General features: G+C 45.0%; 1 protein-coding gene across 1 annotated transcript in view; it reads left to right on the plus strand.

Moving 5' to 3' along the window:
- The first annotated feature begins 629 nt into the window (after positions 1–629).
- Positions 630–26,077, plus strand: part of PDZD4 (PDZ domain containing 4) — a 37,325-nt gene continuing 11,877 nt past the window's right edge. Inside the window, exons 1-4 of the mRNA XM_032211495.1 lie at positions 630–689; positions 16,523–16,794; positions 18,194–18,284; positions 25,626–25,724. Coding sequence (XP_032067386.1) covers positions 630–689; positions 16,523–16,794; positions 18,194–18,284; positions 25,626–25,724 — 522 coding nt within the window. The remainder of the gene's footprint in view (positions 690–16,522; positions 16,795–18,193; positions 18,285–25,625; positions 25,725–26,077) is intronic.

A 26,077-nucleotide genomic window follows, 5' to 3' on the forward strand; every position in this document is an offset into this window, starting at 1 on the left:
GGCCGTTGTACGGACAAAGGACGGAGGAGATTTGGCACCGCTGAGCGAGAGCAACCGCCGGGAAGGCCAATTCGTTGGAAGCACCGACGGCGGGGACTTGGCAAGCTCGCCGCGCCAACAACGGCCGGGCTCCCAAACCCTCCCCGGAGTCATCCATATTTATAAACGCCGCGTCCGTCGTCGTTTCTCCCCCACCACCAATTCACTCCGCCCTCTCCCCTCCTCCTTTTGCAAACGGAGCGCAGGAGCGAAGCAAACCAGACGGCGGACGAGGGTGCATTTTTTTCGCAACAGCGACAGGCGTCCCCCTCGCCTCCGGGGGGGGGATCCTGCGTCGACCTCCAGCGGAGGGGGGGCCGGGGAGAGAGAGAGAAACATCTCCTGCCGTCCTCCCGCATCTTCTGCTCGGTCTAAACCCGCCGCTATGCCGCCAGGGGGGTGAATGGGGGGCAAGCACTGGACAGCACCTCCACCTCCCTGCCCAGGGCTATGCCAGGGTGGGGGGGAACCGGGAGGTGCCAGCGGCTCGCCCCCCCCCACCTGTAGGATCCCCATGAGCTGATTTATTCCCCCCCCCCAAATTCCTAAATTGTGGCCCCCTCGGTCCGCCCCCCTCGAGCGGCATCGCCATGGGATGTAACATGTGTGTGGTTGAGAAACCCGAAGAACAATATCGGGTGATGCTGCAGGTAAGAAAAGCGGGGGGGGGGGAGACGGTGGGAGGGGAGGGATGGGGGCGGCATGGATCTATGGGACGCGACTGATGGGACGAGTTGAGCGAGGCACTAAGGGAATCGCGTGTGTGCGTGTGTGTGTGTGTAGTTGAGCAGGGGATGGTAAACCCGTGCAAGATGAAAAGAGGGCAGAATAGGGTCCTCTGGGGAGAAGGAAGGCGCTGGAAAGGTTCAAGGGAGTTTCCAACCGTTCCTACTGGAAGGGATGCTTGGGTCATTGGGGAGGGGGGTGTCGGGGGGTGTCAAGGTAGAAGTCTGGAAGATGGAGGGGGTCCGAGAGAAAGCAAGGTGATCTACAGGGATTAAAAACGTTCCTTGGGGCGGAGGCGGGGGGGGGGGGACGACATCAAAATAGGAATCCCAGGTTGCCTTTTGGGGTGGAGTGGGGATTTGGAGTGCCATTCGGAGAATAGAGGAGGGGGGGGTGTTAATGCTGCAATGGGGGAGGGACCAGGTACTGAGTGAGGGGAGGTTGCTTAGCAACTAGTCTTCCCCCCCCCCTTTTTCCCCCCATAGCGTACACTGTCTGAAATAATGGGGAGAGGATTTCTGCAAAAAAAGGGGGGGGGTAGAGAACAAATTGGGATGAATGACACTGAGCAGCGAAGGGTGAAGTAATGGTTTGAGAAGGGAGTGACAGGTATTCATTCATTGATTCATTCATTCACTTGCTTCCATCTCTTCCTTCCAGTCCCTCCGTTTCCTCAGCGGCTTGTTTATTCTGGTATCTGTTTCTTTACTCCTCCCTTCCCTCCTCTTTTTGTCTTTTTATCTCTCCCATCAGTCTTGTTTTCAATACCTCCCCCCTCCCTCCCTCTCTCTCTCTCTCTCTCTCTCTCTCTTTCTTTCTCTCTCTCTCTTTCTCCTTTGTATGTGTCATTTATCCAGGTCTTTTTCCATTACACACTCTCATCCCAGGTCATAGGTACAAAATCAAGACAGCCTCCTAGTCTGCATCACAGAGATGAAAGCTATATTGTAATTGGTAAAGCAAGAGGCTTTTTAAAAAATAACAAAAAAGGGGTTATATATTTCAAACAGGCTGAGTTTTCCAATATTCTCTCATGGGTCTATACACGGATAATTTGTACCTGCCTATGTGTAGAACTGAAATATATAGTATTATATATTTTCGTAGGCAAAGTAGTTACATAGCTGTCTTTTGTGCAATTATCAGTATATATATAGGTACATTACACGGGTTGTGTTTGTGTAGATAATCTTGCTTGGCCCATAAGGGACCATCTATTCTTTTGTCTTACTATCATTTAAATACTATCAATATTTAAATTATGTTAATTTAGAGATTTACTGCATGAAAATAGCAAATAAGATTATTTATACGAACTGGGAAGCAAATCCAAATACACACACGGCGTTGCTCTCTGTATATCCTTGTGTTGATAAAGGTCTTCTCGCATCAGCCTTCCTCAACTCAACATAGGTTGAATGTCAGCCCCCATCATTCCCAACCAGCACAACATTGGGCAAGAGCCATGGTGGGGGGGGGGAGGGAGAGGATGTCCTTTTGTAATGTCATTCCAGTTGCTAATCAAGGGAATAAGATTTTCATGAAACGGAATGGGTTTGACTGATGTCCTCGGTATGATAAATTATTCTTTTTGTACAAAGAAAGGCCAAAAGAATCTGTTCATTGCCTTAGAACCATTTGTTCAGCTAATGATTAGACTCAGATCTGCACATCATTCCTTGTAATAAAATTGCCGCTCACTGTGGGAAATAAATGGGATGAAAAGGGAACCGGTGGCTTATAGCATTCCTTGAGCTGAGCAAAGCCATACTCACAGCATTTCCCTCCTGTCCAGAAACCTTACTTTATAGCTCAGGATTTCAACAGGTGATAGCAAAAGAAGCTTCTTTCCCTTCTGTTGTTCATGGTCCCACTCCATATCTTGCTGAAACAAAATTAAGGAGTTGGAATCCCGATCCCTCCAGATATCTGAAAGACAGCGCTCATAATTTCTGACTGTTGCTTATGGTAGACAGTTTTTATGGGAATTTTAGCCACAGCAACTGGAGGATACGACCGTTGTTTAAACCCGACTACATATTCCAGTTGCTTTTATCCTGATCATTTTTTAGAAAGGAAAGGTGGAGTATAAACTGAATGAATAGGTTATTTGGGTTTATTAATAACTTTAAAAACAGTCTTCCCAACCTGCCAAATTTGGTGATATCTTACAACTTTTAATTGTCAATCAGCGCGGACAATGAAAGTTGGTCCATCTTGTATAGGGGGCTGTCAAGCTGGGAGATATTGCATTTAATTCTCAGCATAAGTTCTAGTTTAACATTTTCACATTCAATAAGGTTTAAATAAGACATTTTCAAATCCACAATGCCATTCTTATTATGAGGCTTCACAAAGTCTGGAACAAAAATATTCTCAGCATGTCAAACATTGCATTAGGAAAAAATATACAGTATATAAAATAAAAAGTCAGCAAATATACCTTGCTTAACTAAAATTGAAACATATATGAATCCAAAGTAGTAATCATGAGACGAAAAATCCCGTATAGTCAAAATGCTGTTGCAAGGAATGATACACAGCTCTTTGTTTCTTAGATTTGAAATATATAAGCGGCCAAAGAAAAGAAATAAATTTCGTAAAGATTTTAAAGCAGTCTGGAAAAACAGTACTGCCTTTCAATTGAGAATTAAAATGGTCTCATCCCAAAAGTCACACATGGCTGCATCGTTTTGATGCCCGTGTCTCCACAAAGTTGCCTTTCCCTCAATTCCAGACTATGAGTAGCACAATTTTAAGTCCTTTCTAGCAATGTTAGAATTCAGGCAGTGTATTCCCTCTTATGCCAAGACGCTCCAGTAACAGTGCAAAATGTATAAAATCTCTTAAATTGGAGGTGAGGTCAGATGGCTAACTAGTGGGCGTGATCGAAGTAGTGCTTAGTGGCCATTTCAGGCTAATGAGGACATCACCTCCACACGCATACACATCTTCTGGTCTGGTCTCACAACAGCCTTATCTGCCGCTAAAAGCCTGAACACACAAGCGCAGAAGAATGTAGAAAGGATAATAAGTAAAATTGCTCCATGGAATGCAGCTCCCTTTGTAACTTTATTTACCTTGGACTCTAAGAAAACAGAGAGTAGAAGGAAAACTTCAGGGTGGAGCCTAGAGATGATGGACAGAATTCTACTGTTAGATCACACCTCCATTCCTGCTGCAGGCTGTGATTGGCAGATGCTTTTCCAGCTGGCTGGTGACTTGCAAAAAGGAGAATAACTAAACTCGAGGAATCAGCCAATCATTTTATCAGGCACTGCACATGACAAATCAAGGAAATATCATCAGTATCACAACTGTGGTTGAGGCAGAAGAGAGATCAGCAATAGTCAGCAGATTTCCCATCCATTGGGTGGAGAGCCACAGGTCTCATATGATAATATTAAGATGTAAAGTTTTAATGAGTACATTCCACCTGTAATAGGGTACAATTTCTCCCAGATATTTTATTCATCATATCTACATTCCAAAGATCACCATTATTAAAATACATGCAATAAATATTGAAATAACTGAACTCTTAACAATGTATCCAAGGATAGTCCTCAAGTTACAGTTGAGCTCAATTACGGTTGTAAGTCATGACAGTCACAAAGAGGGTCACCATGCAACTGGACCAATTTTACAATTTTTTTTGTAGTGATCGTTAAGTGGATGCTGTGTTGTTAAGTGAGCCCATTACAGCTTTTGCTGTAAGCCAGAAGTAAACTTTGGTTTCCACACAAAAACATCATAAATTCTGTGGCTGTGGGGTTCTACAAATGTGTGTAAATGTGGTCCTGTCACCATGGGGAGATGGGGACGGGGGAACTGGACATCAGATTTTCATAAGTAGTTTGGGACAAGGGGGGGTGTATAGTTGTAACTTTGAATGTCATATAAATCAAGGATTACCTATACAGTATAATTTCAAATAGCATTTTCCAGCTTTCTCTTCCTTTGTTTTTCTCAATCTGTATGGCTAAAATCTCATCTAGAATTTTACCACCAGCCTAGCAGCCACTAAATATAGCAATAGCAATAGCAGTTAGACTTATATACCGCTTCATAGGGCTTTCAGCCCTCCCTAAGCGGTTTACAGAGTCTGGGTCCTCATTTCACCCACCTCGGAAGGATGGAAGGCTGAGTCAACCTTGAGCCGGTGAGATTTGAACCGCTGAACTGCAGATAGCAGTCAGCTAAAGTGGCCTGCAGTACTGCACCCTAACCACTGCGCCACCTCGGCTCTTAAGTTATTAAGTTATGAAAAATCGGTGAATATAGACATCTGTATATACTGCTCTTGATCTTCACATAGGTTCAAGGCAATAATGAAACAGAATTCCAGTGTTCTCTAAGGAGACTCATTCAAGAAAACATTCATTTTTCCAGCAGATTCTGCATCTGTGGCTTTGATTGCTAATGAATGTGAATCGAAATTTGTTGCCAATTGATGGCAACTAAGTAGTAGAGCCTGTCACAAAAATTTTAACTATTTTCTTTCATGGAACAAAATGATCTTCTCCCCTGGTTTAACTTCACAAGCTGTTTAATGGACCAATTGCCATCACAAAACACTACACAGAAGAAATTGGGACATTAGCTCTGACCTAAAACACTCCAGGGATATCAAAGAATATCTTGCTGTTATCCAGAGCAATTCTTAAGAGCAACATGCTGGCCTAAAGGTGGATCTTTCACCTCTCAATCAGGAGGGCTGTGAATAGTAGTGACAGACATTTCTCTCTCTGGGCACAAAGAGAAAATATCTGTTGTGAACACTGCATAGGCATCAGGAAGGGCATCCGGGCAGTAAATGCTCAGCTCTATTCAATTGCCCCAGCTCCACCCTGATGTAAGGGATTACACAAGATCATTAAAAGAAAAAGAAAAATCCAGAGTAATTCTTAAAATGTATTCCTAGGATCTCTGGGTGTCCCTCCAAGACCCTCTCAGGAGTCTGAAAAAAAAAATCAAAATTACCAGCCTTTGTTAAAAAACAATAACACAATATTAAAATCTCATCAAACAATCAAGGGAAGCGGTAGCAGCAGCAAAGGTGTCGATTTTAATTTTTAGTATGGTTAATATCAGTACATGGAACCCATACAAACAAAAGCTTTTTGGGGTTCTCCATCATTAGTGGAAATGAACTCTAAGAGAAAAAAGTTTAAGATTATATTGTTCTGGGCCTTTAGAACCCAGATTTTACAGCCTGTGGAGTATTATTACGCCTAGACGTTGCAACATGCTAATTAAATAATGTAAAGGAGAGCTTTGAACATGAGATACTGTGATACGTAGGAAGCTATCTACAGGTTTGTGAATTGCCTAAAACCTGGTGACCTGGCTGTGGATTGGTAGAAAATGCTGGAGTGGGATTAAGATGGTCCTTTGCAAAGTAAGGCTGGCATCAGTGGTTGACTTCCCAAGGGAAGAAAATGTTTGGGTACAGGTAGTCCTCAGTTAATGATTGCCCTGTTTAATGACCATTCGAATGTATGATGGTCCTGAAAAAAACAGGTTTATGAGCAGTCCACAAACTTATAGTGGTTGCAGCGTCCCTTAGTCCCAAGATTCACATATACAAGCTTCTGGCCAAGTCCATGAGGACACTGGCAGTAAGTTGCAGGTGATGTCGCCCTTAATGACTGCAGGGGATTTGTTTAATGACTGCAGAAAAAGTGACATTGTAGACTGGAGTGGTCATGTAATGAACTTTATTGCTTAGTGACAGAATTTCAGGTCCCAATTGCAATCATTAACTAACTACACTACCTGTAGTTGTTGCTGACTTGAGGACAGTACTCAAAAATTTGACGGCCCAGGTCCATCAAATTAAAGCATTGTGTGGTTGGTTTTATTTGTGTTTGGTGTGACTTGCCAACACATTTGTAAAAGACACAGCGGTCAGGCCACATCAAATCGGGTTAGACACTATATTGACAAAAATAGCAACACTATTAGGGATTATATGCATAATCAATTCCAGGCCAAAAAATAGATGGAGAAAATATAGTATAACTCCTTTCTTTCTCTCATGGTCAATGTGCATTCACACATGAATACAGAAGAATCCTTAACAGGATACAAAGGTGGCTGTTTCTTGTAGTAAAGACAGATATGCACACACACACACACACAAAACATAAGCTCTGTTGTACACAAAGGCATATAATACATAAAACACAGAATGGCATTTATCAATGCAGTGAGAAACAATGTAAACACCTTGTAGACATACATTATATTTTCAAACAAAAAAATTACGCTCGCAGATAAATGCCGCATGTATCTAGAAAAATATCTCCAATTCCTGTGGTGTCCATCATTTCACAATGCTTCTTGTGCATACGTAGTTTCTCCTTTTCCCAGTTGAAAGGATTATAGAAGACACAGAGAAAAATCTCTCTATGGAGCGCACGCTAGCTTACGGCCTCCTCTGCTCTAATGGGATTGAACCTTGCATTCTAATGTTAGACTCCAGCCAAAAGGTTTTTTTTTTAAATAAAATTAGGGAGGGGGATAGCCATGGCTCAGTAGGAAGATAGAGAAGGGGGAAAGATTAAAGTAGTGGTTGAGAAAATGATGATCACTTGAAGAGCAATTTGGGGGAAAGGAAGGAGAAGAAAAATAAACACACAAAGGAAAACTATGGGGAACCATCAGCTGGGCTGGATAACACTCCAGGAATGTGATTGGCATTTGTTATAAATTCCTACAGGGCCTTCCTTAGGCAAAGAATGACCTCCTCAGTCCCACCCACAGCCCCTCCCCAATCCATTTGTCTTCCTCAAGGTTTTTCTAATGTAGCCTCTTTTCTCTACCCTGTTCTTTGATGCGTCCCCCCCACCACCACATCCACAACCTTCTCTGTTATGTTTTACTTAAAGATCTTAACTCTCCCACCCCACCTCCGTGGAATTCTTCCCTGTTGGTCCTTAAGGCAAGGCCAGCAAATTATCTATTTTCCCAGATTCTCCCTCCTGCCCACCTCGAACTTCCACAGCCCCAAATGGAAGAGGAAAAATAAAAGGAGGATAATTCACATTCCCCCACCTACCCTCCCACCATTTCTAGAGTTTGAGGCAAGCGAGCAGGAAGGAGATGTGCTTTGCTTTTGATGCCTTTTACCCGTATTTTCCTTTTTCTCCCCCAGCTGCAGATGCCTGTATCAATCACTTCAGTTGCCATGGTAACTGCAGCTGCAGTGATGGAGAAAGGGAGATGCACCCATGCAGGCACGCGCAAGCGCGCGCACACACACGCACGCACACACACACACACACACAGAGAGAGTCTGTTCAGCAAAAGGTAATGTGATGCATGAAATCCTTCTACATACAGTATGAGGATGTGCTGCATAACGACAAGCTCACAAGTGCGTCAGCCTGTGACGCATAATGAAGTGGTGGCTGAGTAAGTTCCCACGGTAACTGCATCATGTCTTGCATTTTGCATTTCGAAACATGGCAGAACGGTCACAATGTAGGAAATGGGTGTGCCTTCTGGGAACCCAACAGAGGTGGGTTCCTACCAGTTCGTACCTATTCGGTAGAACCGGTTCGTCAAATCTACCGAACTGGTTAGAAGAGGTTCCACCAGTGGACCCGGAAAGCAGGCCACACCTACAGAAGAGGTTCCAAACTTTTTTGAAACCCACCCCTGGTCCTTGGATATGATTATTCTACACTATCAGGCTCCTATTTATAAAACTCAGTGCCTCTGTGAAAGGTAAGGATGACTACTGCGTTTGTGGTGCAATCAGAACATTGCGTGTGTCGAAGTTGTTTTAACGCAAACCCAAGATGCCTTTTAAAAAACAAGTTTACATCACATTCTTATGCATGCCAGTGCTACTCCTCCCAGCGGCCGGTAAGATCCCACAGGGTTGGCCTCCTTCAGATGCCGTCAGCCAGACAATGTCGGCTGGCGGCTCCCCGGAGGAGAGCCTTCTCTGTGGCTGCCCCGACCCTTTGGAACAAACTACCCCCAGAAATCCAGACCTCACCCTCTCTCATGGCCTTCAGAAAAGCTGTCAAGACCTGGCTTTTCCGGCAGGCCTGGGGCTGTTGACCTCATTGTTGAGGTCCAGTCCCGATTGAAATGAATGTATTTGTGTCGTTTTAACTTGTCTTATTTATTTTTACTTTATTTATTTATTTATTTATTTATTTATTTATTTATTTATTTATTATTTATTTATTTATTTATTTATTTATTTATTTATTTATTTATTTTCTTTCTCTTCCCTTCTGTAAGCCGCCCGGAGTCCTTCGGGATTGGGCGGCCTATAAATAAAATCAAACTTAAACTTAAACTGTGTGTGAGGTAATTTAAGGTGGTTCTGACAAGTGTCGTCGGCATCTTCATATCCGGTCACATAGGCGGCAAGCCACTCCCATTCAGTCACATGGGCGGCAAGCCACTCCCACAAAGGAGGCCACGCCCACAGAGTAGGTTCGAACAATTTTTGAAACCCACCACTGGAACCCAAATAGGGGAGGGGGTACAATGAGGCAATATTTACCAGTTTGAGGTTTATGAGGAGAAATGCATTGCCCTTGGAACGTCAAGAGTATGAGGATGCTTGAGAATTGCTTAAGTCAAGAGGTTTTTCATTGAAGTTTTATCTGCCTTCAAGAATCAGCTACTGAAGTCGGGTAAACTCCAAGGACAGAATTCATGACAAAAGTTCTCCACTGGTCTCTCTTTAGTGACAACAGCTTTTTGTGTACAGAGACACCTGAGCTTTGGGGGAGAGGGGGCACATGTACCAGTAATAGTAAGACGGGATTGCCTCTAATATAACCGTTCACTTGTTTCTTTGATTTTTTTATTCTAAGGGTTCCTTTATTGTGTCCTCTTTTTATTTTTTATTTTTATTTATTTTTTTAATTTTTATTTTAAACACATAAACACATCAACAAAAACAAACACATGACTTAAAAACAACATAGGAACAAGAAGTCCCATCATATATCGTACAGCAGTTCCGTATCGGTTTCTTTACAGTTAGTGTTTTCCCTTCTATACATTTCTATCTTGCATTCATGGTCCCCTTAATCGTTATCCATTTTTATGTACTATTCTATATTTATTTATACCTAGCTATTTATAACAAAATATTGTTTACCTATATTGTGCTTTATATACTTACTGTCATTTATTCTCTTACATACAATTATGGGTATACATTCACATGGTTATTCTTTTTCTTTGCCATTCTTATACTTTCGTTATTCCATTTAATAGGTTATAAGGTACAGTTTGGATTGTTTTATTTACCATCCCTAGCGCCTGTTGTGACACCACCTTATTTTCTCTTTCTTTTCTTTTCTCCCTCCCTTCCTTTTCTACTTCCTTCCTTCCTCCGCTCCTTCCCCTTCTTTCTTCCCTTACCTCTCCCCTACGCCTACCCTCTCTTCCTCTTCCTACCCTCTCTCCTTCTCTTTCTCTCCCTTCCACCCACCTCTCCTTACCTCTTTCTTCTTCCCTTACCTCTCCTCCATTCTTCCTCTTCCTTTCCTATTATCTCTCCTTTTCTTTCTCTCCCTTCCACCCTCCTCTCCTTTCCCTCCCTTCTTCTCTCCCTTCTCTACTTCCTTCTTTCCTCCTCTCCTTCTCCTTCCTTCTTCCCTTACCTCTCCCCTACTCTTCCTCTTCCCCTTCCTACCCTCTTCCTCTCCCTTCCACCCTCCTCTCCCTCCCTCTTTCCTCCTTCCTTCCCCTTCCTCTCCTCCTCTCTCCCTTTCTTTTTCTTTTGTTATAGGTGTCACTTTCCAAATCCAAGAATTTTGGATTTTGAACATGCTCATAGAGAACAAAACTGAAAATGAGCTGATCATTAGGAAACCCTTGCAAGATGGGTTCTCCATTGTTATCTTCCTTTCATCCCAAGACTGGCATAAAAGCTCATTTCAAATAGTCCTTTTGGTTTCAACTTATCTGGCCTTTGTAACCCAAACATTATTATTTTCACAAGGTGCAGCCAATTTCCAGACTTCAATCCCAGATAATAGGGCAATGGTTAAAAAAAAATGGGGGGGGGGGGCTTGGAATCTATCTACACTGGTAGGGTCATTTTGGAGAGCATTGCCAAACAATGGAGTCTGTGTTGGGTTATGAACTCTACTAGTTGTTTAAAAAGTAGGATTATTTTGGTTCATCAACTCCTTTTCTTTTTAAGGTCAAGCCAATTATAATGGAGCAGCAGTGTGTTTTGTACTTTTAGCAGGCTCATCACCTGAAACACACTGTGGTTTCATTCGCGAAATATGCCAGTCTAATGATGTATAATATTTTTGAACTGTGGTCTTTAAATAACATGATGGAGTCAGTCAACTTTCATAAAGCAAGGCATGAAGCCAGGTCAAAAATTAAATATATATTTTTGTTTCATTTATATAATCTGTTAAACATTAAGTCCGACCAAGAGGTCCATTGTATAATTTCTTCCCTTCTGAGATCATAACAATTGCAGTATGATGGCAATTACTGGAGACCTTTGAGTGCTATACCAAGATTTTCAGGAGCCACCTGAGCCTTAAAAGGCCTGTCCCTCTGAGGAAGCTACAGCATATATTTCTTTGTTGAATTGGGGGCTTGTATTAGATAGGGTAGGGTTCTCAGCCATTTTAGAGGATGATGAAAATGGTGATGATGGATGGACCAGTGGTGGGATTCAGCCAGTTCGCACCTATTCGGTAGAACCGGTTGGTAACTTTCTAAGCAGTTCGGAGAACCGGTTGTTGGAAGAAATCTTTTGTTTTTTCCCACTTTACAGGGCTAATCCTGTAAGGAAGGCAGGAAGGAAACATTCTGGTGGTGTTTCTAGCCTAATCTTTATTGACCTGCTTACAGAAACTGCCTCTCCGGTTAACCCTTATTACCATTGTCACAGCTAAGGCGAAGCGCCCATCGACCTGAGTGACCTTGAGTTGGCCATGCCCATCCAGTCACATGACCACCGAGCCCCACCTACCCAGATGGTCATTAGAGCAAAGAACTGGTTGTTAAATTATTTGAATCCCACCACTGTATTGGATACTAACAAACCCCAGTGCAAATACATAATGTCCGGCTATGGTTGTAAGTTGAGGACTATCTTTATTGGATGCATGCATTCCCAATCTTTCTACAAAACAGATTTTGGACAATTAGCTCCAAGCCTCATTCTTCCAGTAAACACCACTTGATCTGTGGTTTCATTTGGCACCAGAGGAGCATCATTAAAGACCAATGAATGGCCACTGGTAGTCAGATGTTCAGATGAAACAAATGGATGTGTTTACCTTTTCAGGAGAACAAGCTCTGAGGTCCATAGTTGCTATGAGAGTAACTATTTTGACACTGCTTGTGTTTTTAGTAGTTAGGTGGCGCAGTAGTTAGAGTGCTGTACTGCAGCCACTTCAGCTGACTGTTAGCTGCAGTTCGGCGGTTCAAATCTCACCGGCTCAAGGTTGACTCAGCCTTCCATCCTTCCGAGGTGGGTAAAATGAGGACCCAGACTGTGGGGGCGATATGCTGACTCTGTAAAACCGCTTAGAGAGGGCTGAAAGCCCTATGAAGCGGTATATAAGTCGAACTGCTATTGCTGCTATTGCTAATTGAACAGAGGCATTTTTAAAAAGGAGATTAGAGCAATGTTTCTCAACCTTAACTCCCAGAAATCTCCACCTGGCATGCCAGAAACACCGATTCATAGGATAGAGAGAGAGAGACTTTTGGAAGGCTAAAACAAAAAATAAAATAAAAAATGTGCTTTTTAAAAGGAAAAAACATTTTTTTAAAAATGTGCTTTTTAAAATGGTTGTGTATAGGGTTACCTATAGAATTTCCAATACACGGCTTGCATCGTGAGATGCAATAATGGAATTAATAGGCTGTGAAGATAGCACTTTCTCTAACATGTAAAAAAAAAAAACTATGCAAGCTTTTTTAAATTAAAGAGTATTGAGCTTAATGAGCTTTCATTTCCAGCCTCAGGTTTATTACCCATGAGAGCTAAGCTTATTTTACAGATAGTTCTGAGGATAAAATTGGATCTATCCTTATATATGTTTTACTGAGTTTCTTGATTCATGAATTGCCCATAATATTTAGGGACAGTCTGTATTACAGAAGCTGAGCACTGAATAAATAGATTCTCTTAACAATGGAGTCTGATCATACGATTGTCTTTGTGCTTTTTTGCATTTGAAACAAGACCCCAAAGGAGTACTACATTTATATGAATAATAATTAGTGCATGTTATTGCTGCAGCTCCATTCCGTATTACTGTGAATAATTCCAGAAAGAGGAACTGCCAGACAAGTATATTTCTCTTGATACAATCCAGAAAAGTGACATTCCTAAACTGCAGGGGCTTCCTGTCTTTTTTAAGAACTCCCATGCATCAATTTGTAATAATTTGCATGAAATCTCATGCAGCATTCTGAGATAAGAAGGAACTATAAAAATTAATTTTTAATCAGTGTACTTAACCGTTATCATGCCAATTTTATTGTATCCTGTTTACAATAACTTTGCTTTCTTTTTTTAATGTATTTTTTATTATTTTTACATTTAAAACAATGCAGTAACGTGAAGTCGAAGTGAGTATACATTCACATTATATACCATTAACAATTAGCCTACTTAATACATTGTCTATCCTTCTGTCCAATCCCAATATATATACAGTTTGTTCCAGTCTTGTCACCTTGTCTTATACCAGTCATAAAATCCGTTCCAGACTTCAAAATATTCTGATTCCCCTTTATTTTTAAGTTCAAGAGTGAACCTATCTGCTTCTGCACAGGCCAACACTTTTCTGATTATATCTAGCTCTGGTGGTGTATTTTCTTTTTCCCAATATTGCGCGCCACAGTTAGTACATGAATAATTAAATAAATGTCTTTGCTTTCTTTTTTATATGTATATAATTTTTTTATTTTTATTACATAGACAACACATACACACAATTAAAAAAACACAAAAACCACAAAAAAGCCCCATCATCACATACAGCATGTCGTTTGGTTACAGGTGTTTTAACATTTATCATTCTTATACATTTATTATTTCATTTAATAGGTTATAATACACAGTTTGGGTTGCTTTGTTTACCATCCCTTCCTCCTGTTGTAACACCCCCTTATTTTCCCTTTCTTTTCTCCCTCCCTCCCTTCTCTACTTCCTTCCTTCCTCCTCTCCTTTCCCTTCCTTCTTCCTGTATCTTTCTCCTACTCCTGCTCTTCCTCTTCCCCTTCCTACCCTCTCTCCTCCTCTTTCTCTCCTTTCCATCCTCCTCTCCTTACCTCTTTCTTTCCACCCTCTCTCCCTTCTCTACTTTCTTCCTTCCTCCTCTCCTTCCCCTTCCTTCTTCCCTTACCTCTCCCTTACTCCTACTCTTCCTCTTTCCCTTCCTACCCTGTCTCCTTCCTTTTCTCTCCCTTCCATCCTCCTTTCCTTTCCCTTTCCTTTCTCCCTCCCTCCCTTCTCTCCTTTCCTCCTTCCTCCCCTCCTTTCCCTTCCTTCTTACTGTACCTTTCTCCTAATCCTGCTCTTCCTCTTCCCCTTCCTACCCTCTCTCCTCCTCTTTCTCTCCTTTCCATCCTCCTCTCCTTACCTCTTTCTTCTTTCCCCCGTCTTCCTTTCATTCTCTCCTCCTCTCCAATAACTTTGCTTTCTTGAAGTAATGAATGTTGACCAAACTGCCTGATACAAAAACCTGTGTTGCTTTTCTACTGCTAAATTGGGAAAATTGAATCGTGTTAGTCTAGGATCTTAACCTAACTTAGTCATCTAGGGTCAACTCATAAAACTATAGCTCTGTATCTTTCCTATCTTGGCACCTCTAGAGGGATCTGTACAGGGTATAAATATCAATTTGTTGGTGATGCGAATTTTAGTGCAGGATCTCTGGAGAATGTGACATGGTCAAATGCTAAAATGGGATGAATGTAAAGTTTTCTGAATGCAATTGCTGGAATTCCATAATCAACCACTGCAAACAAATTGGGATAATATGGGTGTGATCTGGAGGGGCTGGGAATATCTGAAGGGCAGCAGCCAGGAATAAACCAGAGGTGAAGATTTTGTGCTACCATATGCTACCCACGTTACACCTATCCTCCGCGAGCTGCACTGGCTACCTATTGGTCTCCGGACGCAATTCAAGGTGTTGGTTATTACCTTTAAAGCCCTACATGGCTTAGGGCCAGCGTACCTTCGAGACTGCCTACTGCCACATTCCTCCCAACGGCCAGTGAGATCCCACAGGGTGGGCCTCCTTCAGATGCCGTCAGCCAGACAATGTCGGCTGGCGGCTCCCCGGAGGAGAGCCTTCTCTGTGGCTGCTCCGACCCTTTGGAACGAACTACCCTCAGAAATCTGGACCTCACCCATTCTCATGGCCTTCAGAAAAGCTGTTAAAACCTGGCTATTCCAGCACTCCTGGGGCTGGGGCTGTTGACCTCATTGTTGAGGTCCAGCCCCGATTATAACGAATGTATGTGTGTTGATTTTAACCTGTTTTTATTTTCATTTTTTATTACTTTTTTCCCCCCTTCGTTGTAAGCCGCCCGGAGTCCTCCAGGATTGGGCGGCCTATAAATCGTAGAAATAAATAAATACATAATTAAATAAATAAATAAATATTTAGAAATCCCCATCCGCCACACACACACACACACACACACACACACACACACATTCAAGATATATAATACCCAAATCATTTCAAGTTATTTTGATTCATAGCGTAACAATTTTTTTGCTTTCTGTGGACATGAAAATACAATGATAATATCTTAAATATTGTAATGATCAGCTGCTCTTTTGTGACATTTGAAACCTACTGTTAACCCAGCAGTCTCTCTCTTTGTCCATTGTTACAATGGGCTCTTGCAGCAGAGAATGGAGGAAAAGGCAATCCCCTTTTGGCAAATAAAATGCAGTCTAGGCTGCTTTTTTCCTTCGTACGGAAGAAAATATTTCAGTAAAAAAAAAGGGGGGGGGGAAGCCATTTTGGGAAAGTTACGAAACCAGTACTGTATGAATAATGCCTCAAGTATAAAGGATATTTAGGTTTAGGTTTCGGTTTCGGTTTCGTTTTATTTATATGCGGCCCTATTCCCAGCGGGACTCAGGGCGGCTCACAAACCCAAGGGGGGAAGGGAAACACAAAAACTACAGATACAAGCATTTAAAAATAACCAACAGACACACAAATCGAGAGGGGAGGGGAACTCATCAACCCCAGGCCTGCCGACACAGCCAGGTTTTAACGGCTTTTCGGAAGGCCTGGAGAGGGGTGAGGGTCCAAATCTCTGCGGGGAGTTCGTTCCAAAGGGCCGGAGCTGCCACAGAGAAGGCCCTCCCCCGGGTAGTAGCCAGATGGCATTGGCTGGTAGACGGAACCCGGAGGAGGCTGACCCTGTGTGATCTAATGGGTCTGTGGGAGGTAATTGGCAGCAGGCGGTCTCTCAAGTACCCAGGTCCAATACCATGAAGGGCTTTATAAGTGACGACTAGCACCTTGAAGCGTATCCGGAGACCAATCGGTAACCAGTGCAGCTCGCGGAGGTGCACCCACAATCGCTCGCGCGGCTGCATTCTGGACAAGCTGAAGTCTCCGAATGCTCTTCAAGGGCTGCCCCATGTAGAGCGCATTGCAAGTCACTTGAGGATGACTTCACAGTGGAGACATGAAGAAAGTGCAAGGATTGAGAACGTTTCTGACATCCTCTTCCTCTCTTCTTCCCCCTTCAGGTGAATGGTCGGGAATTGTCCCGTCTCTCACAGGAGCAGACCCTTGAGGCCCTCCGGTGCGCTAAGGAACCTCTGGTCATCCAGGTGTTGCGGCGCAGTCCTCGTAGCCGGGGAGGAGGTGGCGAGGGATCCACCTCTCAAGGAGACATCACAACACTGGTTGATAGTGGGACTCAGACAGACATCACTTTTGAACACTTAATGGATCTAGGCAGGATGAGGCCACCAAGCCCTCCGGCTGTGAGGATGGAACCCTACGGGCTGCCCGATCTGTAAGTACTACCCTGAGGAAGACACGACATTGTCTTGTCTTCTTTATTTACCATTGATTGTACTTACATCTTGTACACTTCTGGGACAAGCCAGTCCAGGGTAGCTAATAATATTAATCCAGGAGACAAAATCCTAGCCTGCGTGTTGTAAGTCCTCGACTTACAACAGTTCATTTAATGACCATTCAAAGTTACAACGGCACTGGGGAAAAAAGGTGACCTATGGCCATTTTTCACAAGTTCCAACCTTTGCAGCTTCCCCATAATCATACGATCAAAATGCAGATGCTTGGGAACTGACTCATATTTATTTCCCCGGAGTCACGTGAACGCTTTTTGCCACCTTCTGACAAGCAAAGTCAATGGGGAAGCCAGATTCACCCAACTACCAGGTTACTAACATCAGGTGCAGTGATTTACTTAACAACTAAAGCAAGAAAGATCGTAAAATGGGGCAGAACTCACTTAACAACATAAAAGTTTGGACCCAATTGTGGCCGTAAGCAGAGGACTTACCTGTACATGAAAATATCAGAATATGTTGTTGTGTCTTTTTCAGAAGTAGAAAATAATAAGCAATAGGATTTTTAGGATTTTAGGATTTTACTTTATTTGTATGCCGCCCTTTTCCCTGAGGGGACTCAGGGCGGCTCACAATTCAGGGGGAGGGAAGGACAAAACAAGTTACATACATGAAGACAATACATCGTTAAAAAGCGCAACAGTCATACTATTCGGGTGGGGTTGAAGTCTTTAGCCCCAGGCCTGTCGGGATAGCCAGGTTTTAAGGGCTACGCGGAAGGTCTGGAGGGTGGTGAGGGTACGAATCTCCACGGGGAGTTCGTTCCAGAGGGTCGGAGCAGCCACCGAGAAGGCTCTCCTCCGGGTAGTTGCCAGTCGACATTGACCGGCTGATGGAATTCGGAGGAGGCCTAATCTGTGGGATCTTATTGGCCTAGTGGAGGTAATTGGCAGTAGGCGGTCTTTCAAGTACCCAGATCCAATACCATGAAGGGCTTTATAGGTGACAACTAGCACCTTGAAGCGCACCCGGAGATCAACAGGCAGCCAGTGCAACTCACGGAGGATAGGTGTTACGTGGGTGAAACGAGGTGCACCCATGATCGCTCACGCGGCTGCATTCTGGACCAGCTGAAGTCGCCGAATACTCTTCAAGGGCAGCCCCATGTAGAGCACATTGCAGTACTCCAGAATTTTTCCTTTCATATCGTCCTGTGAAAACCCTTTGCCTTTTCCTGTCTTTCTAAGTTTGTCACATTAAGTTCTGGGATCTGTTTGCCTTCGGTGAAATTACACTTGATAGAAAAGAACCTATGAAAGTTCTATGTAGGAAAGCGGAACATTTACCTTCCTACCCTTTGTTCTTTCTTCTTCAAAGCCCCTCAATCGCGCATGAATATTATGACCCTGTGGAATTTATGGAAGGAGCTGCTCCAGAGGCCGAGCGAGCAGAAGACCTAGAATACGAGGTGAGAATGTATTGAAACCGGACGCCCATTTCAAGCTTCTGGCTAGAGCAGGATTACCAGGATGTGTTTTAACCTCAGAATAAATGCAGGTGTTTAAAATCACAGCTCATGGCTAAAAACAACGAGCTTGGTTGATGCTTTGCTCAATAGGTCCCCAAATCCAGAATAGACATTAGTGCAAAAGGTTTACAGCAGTGGTGAGATTCAGCCAGTTCGCGCCTATTCGGGAGAACCGGTTCTTAACTTTCTAAGAGGTTCAGAGAACCGGTTGTTGGAAGAAATCCAACAGGTGGCACAGTGGTTAAATGCAGCACTGCAGGCTACTTCAGCTGACTGCAGTTCAGCAGTTCGGCTGTTCAAATCCCACCAGGCTCAAGGTTGACTCAGCCTTCCATCCTTCCAAGGTGGGTAAAATGAGGACCCGGATTGTTGTTGGGGGGCAATATGCTGACTCTGTAAACCGCTTAGAGAGGGCTGAAAGCCCTATGAAGCGGTATATAAGTCTAACTATTGCTACTATTGCTATATTTTGGGTTTTTTTCCGCTTTACAGGGCTAATCCTGTAAAGAAGGCAGGAAAGAAACATTCTGGTGTTGTTTCTAGCTTAATCTTTATTGCCCTGCTTACAGAAACTGCCTCTCCGGTTAACCCTTATTACATTGTCACAGCTAAGGCGAAGCGCCCATCGACCTGAGTAATGTTGAGTTGGCCACGCCCACACAGTCACATGACCACCAAGCCCCACCTACCCACCTGGTCATTAGGACAGAGAACAGGTTGTTAAATTATTTGAATCCCACCACTGGTTTACAGTCATGTTTTCTAAAAAGGGTGTAGGTTGCCCATGGGAAATATTTGAACATTGTCTACCAGTGCCAAATGTAGGTTGGTGCCTTCTTGTCATTGTGAGAGAACTTTGAAGCCAGGATGAAGGGCTACTCATTTTGAACGAGGAGAGCTGCTTTGTCCGTCCAGTTGTTAACAAGTGAGAGTACCTTTAGAATTAGAGCCAAAAGGATCATAAACATGCTCAGGGGAAAGCCACGGTCCGAACAGGCCGCCTGCTATTCTTCTAGAATAACCTTATTTGAACGGTGATGCTCAGGAGCTACTTAATGTCCTTGAATCATGAGAAAGAAAATGGAGAGCAGTGGCAGAAGGTAGCAGGACACCCTGCTAAGACCAAGGGGTGGGCTGGGATTTTAAACATGGCTCCTCCCTCTTTTTGGAGGGAGATGTACTGAAACATTTTGTGGCAGATCCTCCTTGTGGGTAGTCCTCACGTAACAACCAATTGCTTAGCAACCATTCATATTTGTGGACTTCCCCAGAGCTGCTTAAAACCCGTTTTTGAAGTTTCAATGGCTACATGCCCCCACCCCCCAATACCATGGTCATGTGATCACATGTTGCGCCCTTGGCAACTGGCTCACATTTATAGCAATAGCAATAGCAGTTAGACTTATATACCGCTTCATAGGGCTTTCAGCCCTCTCTAAGCGGTTTACAGAGTCAGCATATCGCCCCCACAGTCCGGGTCCTCATTTCACCCACCTCGGAAGGATGGAAGGCTGAGTCAACCTTGAGCCGGTGAGATTAGAACCGCTGAACTGCAGATAACAGTCAGCTGAAGTGGCCTGCAGTACTGCACCCTAACCACTGCGCCACCTCGGCTCTTCTTATTTATGGCCATTTGCAATCTTCCTGAGTCATGTGATTGTGATTTTTGGCAGGTTTTGATGTTAATTTCCAATTTCTGGCAAAAAAAAAACACCCATTGGTGAAAATGGGTTCACTTAATAATCACTGTGTTCTTTCAGCAACCTCTATGTTTGATTAACAACATGAAACATGATAGAACATTTAATCTCTTAATTTAACTTCCGTATGTAATGCTGGTACTTAATAGTTTCCCTGTTGATGGCCCACTGAATGCCTCTGAAAAACAGTGCCTCTGAGGTGACACAAAGATGGTGGCTTTATTATTCACACATTCATTCTTAAATACTCAGCTGAGATCACAGCCATCAGGTGCTGAATATGCTTGTGTGAAATGAGCCTTATTAGGCATATCTAAGTCACTGGAAGGGAGTGGCTGGAAAGCCCACATTTAAAAAAAATATTTTGAGTTCAAAGATCTATAAGTGAATGTCCAAAAATGCAGAGGTATCCTTTCATTTTGGAGGTGTTTTTTTTTTTAAAAAAAAGCAAAATACAGGTAGATATGTGTTCTGCCCCCCTCCTCCGTCCAGTAACGAAAGCCGAGACACGCTTAATGAGAATGTCCTTTAATAGCAAGACCAGACTCTTGGTGGCTGAAAGCCAAGTAAACAAACAGATAAGGACCTTGGCAGCAAGTCCGACAAACCTTGGCAGCAATTCAGACAAACTCTGGCAACAATCCAGCCTGCCAAGTTTGTTTCTCTTTAGTCAAAGCGTTGACTTCTGCAAGAAGGGTGTGGCACAAGCAGTCTTTTTTATAGTCTGGAGAGGAGCCTAATGACCATCAGCTGAGCATAATTACCTCCTGCAATTATGTAATTGTTCTTGACGAGTAGCCGTTCGACGGCGTGCATCCTGGAACAACTCACTGTTGGTTTCTGGATCACTCTCCCTTGTCTCCTCCCCACTGATCCAAGGCTCAGGCGCCACCTTGTGGCCAACCAGTCTCTCTGCACCCTGCTCGGAGTCGGAACCCTGTACAGGGTCCTCCACATCCTCCAGGGCCGACTCATAGGGCCCCTCGCTGTCAGAGTCTGGTGGCAGCTCCAACGGCTCCTGCTGGGCCACAACAGATATATAACCATTTAGCGACTGTTCAAAGGTACAATGGCACTGAAAAAAATGACTCATGACCTGCCCTTGCACTTATGACCCATGGTCACTTGACCAAAATTTGGATGGCAACCAACATTTATTTAGCATGATTGCAATTACCCAGGGCCAATATGATCACTGTTTCTGAACTTCCCACAACAGCTTCCAATAAGCAAAATCAATGGAGGAAACTGGGTTCGCTTAATGATCACATCAGGGCTGAAATCCAGCAGGTTCTGACAGGTTCTGGAGAACCGGTAGCAAAAATTTTGAATAGTTTGGAGAACTGGCAAATACCACCTCTGGCTGGCCTCAGAGTGAGGTAGGGATGGAGATTTTGCAGTATCCTTCCCCTGCTTTGCCTATCAAGCCACACCCATAGAAATGGTAGTAAAAAAAAATTAAATGTCACCACTGGATCACATGATTCACTTAACAACTGCAATGATTTGCTAATAACCATGGCAAAATAGCCAGGCTTGACTCACTTAACAACTGCTTTGCTTAGGAATAAAAATTCTGGTTCCAATTGTGGGCATATGTCAAAGGCTAGCTCAGTGTTTCTCAACCTTGGCAACTTGAAGATTTTTTTTTTAGGATTTTAGGATTTTATTGAGGATTTATATGCCGCCCTTTTCCCTGAGGGGACTCAGGGCGGCTTACAACAATGAGGGGAAGGGAGTGCAAGACAAGACTTAAAAAGAAAAAGAATCGTGAATAAAAGAAAATTATCCATAAAAACACAACATTCACTCAACATTCGGGCGGGGTGAGAGTAATCCTATCCCCAGGCCTGACGGGATAGCCAGGTCTTGAGGGCTGTGCGGAAGGCCTGGACTGTGGTGAGGGTACGGATCTCCACGGGGAGGTTGTTCCATAATGTCGGAGCTGCAACTGAGAAGGCTCTCCTCCGCGTAGTCGCCAGTCGGCACTGACTGGCGGATGGAATTCGGAGGAGGCTTACTCTGTGCGATCTGATGGGACGCAGGGAGGTAATTGGCAGGAGGCGGTCTCTCAAATAGTCAGATCCACTACCATGGAGCGCTTTATAGGTGGTAAGTAAGACCTTGAAGTGCACCCGACGATCAACAGGTAGCCAGCGCAGCTCACGGAGGATTGGTGTTATATGGGCGAACCGTGGTGCGCCCATGATCACTCGCGCGGCCGCGTTCTGAACTAGCTGAAGTCGCCGGATGCTCTTCAAGGGCAGCCCCATGTAGAGCACATTGCAGTATTCCAGCCTAGAGATCACAAGGGCTCGAGTGACTGTTGTGAGAGCCTCCCGGTTCAGGTAGGGCCGCAACTGGCGCACCAGGCGAACCTGGGCAAATGCCCCCCTGGTCACAGCCGACAAGTGGTGGTCAAAACTCAGCTGTGGATCCAGGAGGACTCCCAAGTTGCGGACCCTGTCTGAGGGGTATAAATTTTGCCCCCCCAGCCTGATTGATGGAACGTTAGCCAAATTTTTGGGAGGAAAACACAACAGCCACTCGGTCTTTTCCGGGTTGAGTACCAGTTTGTTAGCTCTCATCCAGTCTTTAACAGCCTCAAGGCCCCGGTTCATCACGTCCACCGCTTCATTGAGTTGGCACGGGGCGGACAGATACAACTGCGTATCGTCCGCATATTGATGGTACTTAATCCCGTGCCTCCGAATGATCTCGCCCAGCGGTTTCATGTATATGTTAAATAGCAGGGGGGACAGAACCGAGCCCTGCGGCACCCCATAGGTTAGGGGCCTCGGGGACGATCTCTCCCTCCCCACCAACACCGACTGCGACCTGTCCGAGAGGTAGGAGGAGAACCACTGTAAAACAGTGCCACCCACCCCCACCTCCTGCAGTCGTCGCAGAAGGATACCATGGTCGATGGTATCGAAAGCCGCTGAGAGGTCGAGGAGAACCAGGATGGACGCGTAGCCTCCATCTCTGGCTCTCCAGAGATCATCGGTCAATGCGACCAAAGCGGTTTCAGTGCTGTAACCGGGCCTGAAGCCAGACTGGAAGGGGTCAAGATAGTTAGCTTCCTCCAAGGTACGCTGAAGCTGTAAGGCCACCACCTTCTCAACAACCTTCCCCACAAAGGGGAGGTTGGAGACTGGACGATAGTTGTTAAGAACTGCTGGATCCAAGGACGGTTTCTTCAGGAGGGGCCTCACCACCGCCGCCTTAAGCGCGGTGGGGAGGTGTCCCTCCCGAAGAGAGGCGGTAACAACCGCCTGGATCCAGCCTCGTGTCACCTCTCTGCTGTTGGCAGTCAGCCAAGAGGGACACGGGTCCAGTATACAGGTGGAGGAACTCACAGCTCGCATAGCCTTGTCCACATCCCCAGAGGCAACATCCTGAAACTCAACCCAGAGGTGGTCTACCAAATTATTCCCCTGTGTCCCGGCTGGATCTGCGGGGGTGGAGTCCAGTTCCGATCGAAACCGAGCAACTTTGTCCGCCAAGAACTGACTATATTCCTCAGCCTTACCCTGCAGGGGGTTCCCCGTCTCCCTCCTATTTAGGAGGGAGCGGGTTATCCTGAACAGGGCGGCTGGGCGAGACTCGGCGGACGCTACCAAGGAGGCAATGTGTGATCTTTTGGCGGTTCTCAATGCCCAAATATACTCCTTGGTGCAAGCTGTCAACAGTGCTCGGTTCGATACGGACCTGTCGGACCTCCACAGGTGCTCTAGGCGTCTCCTCCGGCGCTTTATCTCGCGGAGCTCCTCGGTGAACCAAGGGGGTCTCCGCGAGCCGCTGACCCGGAGGGGCCGTAGTGGCGCAATTCGGTCCAGAGACTCTGATGCCGCCGAGTGCCAGGCCGCAGCAATAGTCTCCGCCGAACTGTGGGCGAGAGCATCTGGAATGACCCCAAGCTCCGTCTGGAACCTAACAGGGTCCATCAGTCGCCTGGGGCGGAACCACCTGGTCGGTTCCTCCTCCCCACGGTGGGGGTTTGGCCTCCGGAAGTCTAGCCTCAGTAGGTAGTGGTCTGACCACGACAGGGGAATGGTCTCATTTCCCCTCAGACCAAGATCATAACTCCACTGCTCCGAGAGGAATACGAGGTCGAGTGTGTGTCCCGCCAAGTGGGTAGGGCCTCGGATTACCTGGGTCAGGCCCATGGCTGTCATGGAGGCCATGAACTCTTGCGCTCCGTCAGAGTGTTCACCGAGCGAAGGCAGATTGAAGTCCCCCAGAACCATCAGTCTAGGGAACTCAATTGCTAGCTCGGTTATTGACTCGAGGAGCGCAGGGAGGGCCGCTGCAACGCAGTTGGGAGGCAGGTACGTTAGCAGCAAACCCGCTTGACCCTTGAGGTCCAACTTCACTAGTAGGGACTCACACCCGGCAAGCTCCGGAGCAGGGATCCTACGAGGAGCTAAAGACTCCCGGACTACAATAGCCACACCGCCACCCCTTCCCTGGGCTCTCGGCTGATGAAGCACCTGAAACCCGTCTGGGCACAGCTCTACGAGGGGGACTCCTCCCTCCGTGCCCAGCCATGTCTCAGTAATACATGCCAGGTCTGCCCCCTCGTCTACAATCAAGTCCCGGACGAGGGGAGCCTTATGAATAACAGACCTGGCATTTAGCGACAGCAGCCTGAGACCAGGGTCCTGATCGCTCACGCCATCTGACCTTGGAGTGGGACTCATAGGGCCGGAAGGAGGGATCTCTGCAATATAGCGAACCCTCCTTCCCCGATAATGGCCAGCCCTAAAGTCCCCGCCATATCTGCCTCTCCCTGTTATGACCGCAATGCTCCGACTCTCTCCCATGGGCATAATTTGCTGCATTTGCTGGCTGGGGAATTCTGGGAGTTGAAGTCCGGACATCTTCAAGTTGCCAAGGTTGAGAAACACTGGGCTAGCTAGTAAAGGAAGAAGTCTTTTAGTTGCTTGGATGCTCCTAATTTGCACTATGTTTATTGGAGGACCAGATAAGCACATCACTAAATTTTGGCAACAAAACTTGAGAATTCTCGGGGAGTTTAGAGCTGCAGGCAGCTCACGAGTTGTCCATCTACTTCTATCTTATGGGTCGGTGAGATTTTTTTAAAGAAAAATAATGCCTGAAGAAGACCAAACCTTTGATTTTTTTTGAGTATATATGGAGGAAAGTCAGCCAAACGAACCCAATTCAATGAGATCTGGAACTTCTAGTCTGCTGACTCCATGAAGTATTAAGAACCGGACTAAGTTCTTACAGATGGAACCTTCTGTCCCAGGGCATCTAAGAGCCCAGGTGGCGCAGTAGGTAGAGTGCAGTACTGCAGACCACTTTAGCTGACTGTGATCTGCAGTTCAGCGGTTCAAATCTCACCGGCTCAAGGTCAACTCAGCCTTCCATCCTTCTGAGGTGGGTGAAATGAGGACCCGGACTGTGGGGGCAAGTTGCTGACTCAATTTGCTAAAAAAATTGTAAACCGCTTAGAGAGGGCTGAAAGCCCTATGAAGCGGTATATAAGTCTAATAAATAAATAAATAAATAGATTTGCTACACTGGGTGATCTTCATTTCTTTCTGTCTTGCAGGAGGTGGAGCTGTACAAATCCAGTCACCGGGATAAGTTGGGCCTGATGGTTTGTTATCGAACTGACGATGAGGACGATGTAGGCATCTACGTTGGAGAGGTGAGGTCAGGGACAGTGTTCAAAGGGACGCGGTAGTTTAGGCTAAATGGGGGAAAGAGAGAGCTACATGTGGGGATTCAATGTATATGAGAACTGACGAGAGTTCCTGGTTTTGTGCTCTTGCTTCAACAGCAAGAAGTATTCATTTTCTGTAGGAGTTCCGTGTGTGTTTGTGTATGAAGGTGGTTACCATTGAGCAGAAGTTCAGACTCTTAAGTTGAGGTTAGGAGGAAATCTAAACTATTTTCATTGAGGAAGGAGAAATGTGTTCATTTTGTAGAGGCTTCCTTCTTAACGAAATAGCAATTCCGTGTCTGTTCAGGATTACTAAATCCTAAAGAGCTGCAAAACTT

The sequence above is a fragment of the Thamnophis elegans genome, chromosome 2, assembly GCF_009769535.1.
Source record: "Thamnophis elegans isolate rThaEle1 chromosome 2, rThaEle1.pri, whole genome shotgun sequence".
Classification (NCBI taxonomy): Eukaryota; Metazoa; Chordata; class Lepidosauria; order Squamata; family Colubridae; genus Thamnophis; species Thamnophis elegans.